Below are 6,000 nucleotides of genomic sequence, written 5' to 3' on the forward strand. Positions count from 1 at the left end.
CTCTTTTAAACTAAATCTAGAAGACCCAACACAGCCATCAGTCAATCAACCAATCAATCAGTCAATCAATAAAAGAAAAAAGTCACACTATCTGTCTTCTCATGTAGCCTAGTCCTCTCAAACCAGCCAATATTTGTTGACTGCCCCAAGAACTACTGTAGGTATGCCTCTTTTTTTGGTCATAAAAGACCCCCAAGGACAGCTCACAGTCTATTAAAGACGCCCAAGTTTCCCTCCAGAGAAGGAGATTGTGATGGCGGGCTGGAAAGAATGCCTTCTCAGATGGCCAGGGTTCTTGTACCCCCCACTTTCACTGTGAGTTCCAAGTCTCATACTCTTAGGATCTCAAAGGGGCAGGGTCAGCTCATAAATTTATATCTGTCAACAAGTGCTTCTTAACTATATTTACAACTATATTTTGCATACATATGGAGATGATAATTCTTTAGAGGTGACATTTCCCTTCTCTGTAAAAATCGGGAAAAAAATCTCTTCTACATATGTAACATTTTTGGGGGGTGAGAATTAGGTGGATTAATGAGTACAAAGTTATACAAACTAAAGTTCTTTATGTATACAGATAACTATTTTGTTGCTATGATCACAATAATCATTACACGGGCAATGTTTTTGACTACTGTCTACATTACAGACATTTTTCAGATTTCACCAGTATTTCCATTAATGTCCTTTTTCTATTCCAGGATCCAGTCTAGGATTTCACATTTAGTTGGCCTGTCTCCTTAGTGTCCTCTGGCCTGTGTTAGTTTCTCAGTCTTTGCTTATTTTCTAGACCTTGACAATTCTGAGTTATGCTGCTTTTGAAGTCTTATGGGCTGTCCTTTAGTTTGAATTTGTTTAATGTTTTTCTTGTGATTAGGCTGGGGTAATGGGTGTTAGGAAAGAATACATAGAGGTGAAGAGCCCCTCTCATGAGATCTCATGATACGTAATATCTGTTGTACTATACCCACACGACCTTCCTGGTGGTATCAATTTGATCATTTGGTAAATGGCTTCATCCATTCAGGCTGTCCTAACGCAATTCGATGGACTTGGGTGGCTTATAAACAACAAATATTTACTTTCTCACAGTTCTGAAACGCAATTCGATGGACTTGGGTGGCTTATAAACAACAAATATTTACTTTCTCACAGTTCTGAAAGCTGGAAAGTCAAGATAAAGTGCTTATAGTTTTCTTTGCTTTTTTGTGAAAACTTTTGTCTGTATACTAGGTATTTTTGGAGATTCTTGCAATATATTAAGCCTGGTATTCTCACAACAGCTAAATTTTATGCAAACAAAACAAAACAAAAAATCTCCATGTAACTCATTTGAAGAGTGTTTTTTATACTTGGTCTCTTAAGTGTATAGTTTAGATTACTTTGTGGATTGAAAAATCTTTTTTTGTTTTTTTTTGGATCAATATTTTAGTTTTTAGCCCAAAAATTCAAGGTATCTTTGTTTGTTTTTGTTTGCTTGATTTTAGAGATTTCAGTTTTGTTTTGTTTTTTAAATATTTATTTATTTATTTAGCTAGCTAGCTGCACCGGGGTCTTGGGCACCCGGGGTCTATTTAGCTAGCTAGCTAGCTGCACCCGGGTCTTGGGCACCCAGGGTCTTCGATGTGGGATCTTTAGTTGTGACATGCAAACTCTTAGTTGCGGCATGTGGGATCTAGTTCCCTAATCAGGGATTGAACCTGGTCTCCTTGCATTGGGAGCATGGAGTCTTAGCCCCTGGACCACCAGGGAAGTCCCTCAAGGTATCTTTTGGATAAAAAAAGTAGCTTTCAAAATTGGACAAAACTTCTGTCTTCCTCCTCCAACTAGTATTATAAAAATGGGCAAGAACAACAGATAAATGCTGATTCTATTGATTTAAATGACAAACGGGCTTTCTTTGATTAAAGAATCTGAGTTATGGGTTTTATTTTATCTTTAATATAAGGAAGAAGAAGCTGTTTCTTCAGTCTTAACAAAAAAGCTCACCTATGAATTATACTTTCAGAAAAGAGATGTCAGAATTACTGGGAAGAAATAAAACATTAAAACTAATCAGAATTGCAAGCTTTTTTTTTTAAGGGGTTTAGGTTTATTGCATAGGGCATAACACCAGTTGGTGAAATCCAGATATCTTAAAAGAATTCTTGGTACATAGTACTTTTAATGACAGTTTAATGCAAAATACAACATTGTATGTTTTAACACAGACCTTACTAGAAAGGAAAGACTGATTTGTGGATACTTGCAGTTGTAGCTTCAAAATTGTCTTTGCATAATAGTGTTTGCTTTCCTGCAGCTAAAGGGGAATAGGAAACATTTTCTCCTTATTTGTCTGAGATTTTCTATTTTTGCTGGCAAGCTAGGAATGTGCTCTTTGCTAAATGCTAAAATTCCATTGGATACCACTGGGATTAAAAGGCAGGTCTGAGAAGGTTAAACTTTTAATTTCTTCTGAACTCTTCCACATTTTGACAAAATATGAATGTGTAATTTTCAGCATCTACAATGGTTTCCTACTAGAATACTAATAGTATGGGCTGAGACTGAGGAAGGTAGAATTCATTGACTCTGATAACAGACAGGTCCCAGAGTTGACTGACTTGGCTGGATCCAAGGGCTCACTCTCAGCCAAACTCTTTCCATGACGTACTCCCAGCAACTCCTGCCTTCCCACCCTTCCATTGCAAGTCCAGAGGAAGCCAGGAATTCAGTGTCACTGGCCCCACTTTAAGTCCATCTCTGAAACCACTGTGGCCAAGGATATGCAGGGCTCTTATTGGCTATATCTGAGTCACTTGTTGGGCTCAGCAGTAAAGGTTGCCTCTTTATGGCCTTGAGATTGGGTGAGGGGCAGTCATTTAAGGAAAATCTGTTGCTATTGCCAAAAGAAGGACAAAATAGTTATTGGACAATAATGTTGTTGGGTCATTGATAGAGATTTTCTTGTCTGTACCAAGGAGGAGGTTTCAATGCATAATGTTTAAAGCTAAATGTTAACTATGGTCACTTTGTAAACCACATTTTAAAAGCGAGTTCTAACAAATAATGTTTCTCTGTTGTTAAAGTAACCTGAATCTAAATCTCTACCAATTTTGGAATCTGTTCTAAAAGCAAATCTAGTCTTAACCACAGTTACAAACTGGCCATATGAATAAGGCTGAACTCTGAACAGCTGTCTTTATTTCTATCTTCATTTCTGTTTCTCATTTACATGTCAAAGTATACACATGCTAGTTACAGTTTTCATTTTAAAGATTTTGTGTGGTGTATAAGAAAAATAGCACAGTGGAACTAATTTACATTCAAATTCTAGATCTTCCAATTATTGGCTTAATTGCTCTGTGCCTCAGTTTCCCCATCTGTAAAGTGGGGATAACATGGTAATATAATAAGGTGGTTGTAAGGATGAAATAATCCACATAAAGGTGGCTTTTATCAATTAGTCACTGACATGTAGAGCTCATGTTTGCTACAGTGTCAGTGTCATTCCTCAGTGCTTTTTTTTTTTTTTTGGCCACCCCACACAGCATGTGGGAACTTAGTGCTCAGACCAGGGATCGAACTTGCACCCGCTGCATTGGAAGTGAGGAATCCTAATGACTGGACCGCCAGGGAAGTCCCCTTTCAGTGCTTCTTACTGATACAAATATTCTTGAAATTTTTAAAAATTTCTTATACTAGAATTTAATTTAAAATTTTTGTCTTAATGGTTTAATTTATTTTTAAAATGGTATTAAACCTCTAGTATCAGTAAAATGTTCTGATAACTTGGGAACCCAGAATAAGGAATGAGGAGAATAGTCTCTTCACAAAAGAATTAAGTGGGGAGGTGAAAACACACACGTCATCCCATGCATGGTAATACAAAGGGTAGGGTATTGTGGAAATGCCAATTATCACATAAACTTCACTTGTCAGGACTGTATTCCCTGAGAATTTGCTGGGTAAATCCCAATTCTGTCTGTGTAAAATAAAAATTTGGACTACCTAAAGGCTTTTTCAGACCATTTAGAATTCAGAATCTCTTTTTTTATGGCTACTAAGAATTGTAAAATTTAGAGACTATAATTCTTCCTTTGTTCATTTTTTTCAGTGTTTGAAAGATGTCTGGTGATCCTGAATCCTTCAGACATAAGACAACTTCTAGCAACTTCAGGAGAAGTTTGTCTACACTCAGCCTGCAGTATTTTCAGCAAACATGATTGGACAGTGGGCCTGTGCCCTATCTTTTTGTGGAGTGAAAAATTGGAGCCAGTGAAGCCAAATTCTTATTGCAAGCAGCATGCTTGGCTCCTTGCTGATTGCAAATAGGCATTTAAAATGCGAATTTGAAATCGGGTGTCTCCATTACTACCAGCTAACGTGGCATCAGAGGTGTTTCCTAAGTTTTAAGTCTTGGGGGAAAAAAATACTCCACTAGTGTCTACTATCTCCATCAGGAACTCTGTTACGGAAGCTTCATTTTTGTGTGTTCCCACTCTTTTCTCCCCGTCTTCTGCACAATCACGTGCTCTTCCTAAGTAACTCAAGAATAAGGTCCTGGAATAAAGTCACAAACTTACAAAAAGAAATATAAAACTAATATTTTCCCAGTCTCTTGGCCATCACAATGTCTTAGAGTTAAAAGCCACCGAAACTATTTTTAAAACACCTTGGAAGAAGTGAGATGAAATGGTACACCCACCACAAAACATACATAGTTAAAACGTTGGATTTTTTTCTCAGTAGGTATCAGTTGTAAATAAGAATGAACTAGGGGCCAAAATGTAAAACCAAAAATGAAGCAGCTACGTGTAGTTAGTAATTTCTAGTTTGAATTGTAATTGAATATTATGGCTTCGTATGTATTATTTTATATTGTACTATTCCCATTATTGATGGTTTGGACTTTAATAAGGAATTCCATAGTTTTTAATATCACAAAAATGAGATATTTGAACAGTGTATTCTAGAAAGCAATATACTAACTAAAGTGAATGCTTGTATATATTAAGATAGCCTTAAAACTTTTTCTCTAATGCCTTAACTGTCAAATAATTAAAACTTTTAAAAGCGTAGGGTTATAGTCAGCATGCTAGACTGAGAGGTAAACACTGATGTGGTGAGAACAGGTACTGATGCTGTCAGTGTTTAGCACTATGTGTTTAGCTGTGTTTATGCTCCAGAAGTGCAATATTAGACACTAGCTAGATAGTACTGCTGCCTCGTGTAACTCCAAAGAGGAAACAGGATTTGATTAATTGAGTGCACATGTTTCTTTAATTTACTCATATTGTCCTTAGCTTGGATGCAATGCCATGCAGATTTATGTGGCTGCTATTTTTATTTACTTTGCATTACTTTAACACCTTGAATGGAGAGCCAAACATTCCCTCTTCACTGACCAGCAATGGCCCTTTAACTGCAGTAGGAGAAATAAAAAGAAAAAAGAAAAACCATTTTGTGTGAAAATTGGTGATAACTGGCACTTAAGATCAGAAAAATAGTTCTTTATACTTGGCTACCTTAAGATGCTGTCTGCCCAAAGCTCTGAAAGACTTTAAGATAGGCAGTAATACTACAATACTACTGAGTTTTTGTAGAAATGTTACATTTGATAATAAAACTTGCCTGTTTAATCTCAATGTTGCATTCTGTTTTGCTATTAGAAGAGTTAAGGGTAATGGTGGAAGGGTGTGGTGGGTAAAGCCTTTTTTTCCTGAGGTGGTAGGATATTTACCTAAGTTACTATAAGTATTTGTAAAAGCTATCAATGATTAATGCATTTCAGATACAGATCAAACAACTATCCTTAGAACATAAATCACTGAGACTTTGATTTTGAAATTCTTAAGTTATGGTAGTGATAGATACTAATATGTGGTCCTTGCATCTTATTACTAGGGCTCTATTTGCTTGACAATTTGAAAACCTATTCAAGCCACTTAAGCCTTTTTTAAGGATTTTTAAAAAAAATTAATTAATTTTTGGCTGCGTTGAGTCTTAATTGCTGTG

The 6,000-nt window shown here is 36.3% G+C and overlaps 1 protein-coding gene across 7 annotated transcripts in view; it reads left to right on the forward strand.

Moving 5' to 3' along the window:
* Positions 1–5,630, forward strand: part of ESRP1 (epithelial splicing regulatory protein 1) — a 57,724-nt gene extending 52,094 nt beyond the window's left edge. For all 7 annotated transcript variants that reach the window (XM_032610640.1, XM_032610638.1, XM_032610634.1 and 4 more), the window contains one exon: positions 4,100–5,630. Coding sequence is in view for 4 of the 7 variants with exons in the window: in XM_032610636.1 (XP_032466527.1) it covers positions 4,100–4,120 (21 nt within the window). In the remaining 3 variants the exon portion in view is untranslated. The remainder of the gene's footprint in view (positions 1–4,099) is intronic.
* The last annotated feature ends 370 nt before the right edge of the window (positions 5,631–6,000 follow it).

Source organism: Phocoena sinus, chromosome 17 (genome assembly GCF_008692025.1).
Source record: "Phocoena sinus isolate mPhoSin1 chromosome 17, mPhoSin1.pri, whole genome shotgun sequence".
NCBI classification, from domain to species: Eukaryota; Metazoa; Chordata; class Mammalia; order Artiodactyla; family Phocoenidae; genus Phocoena; species Phocoena sinus.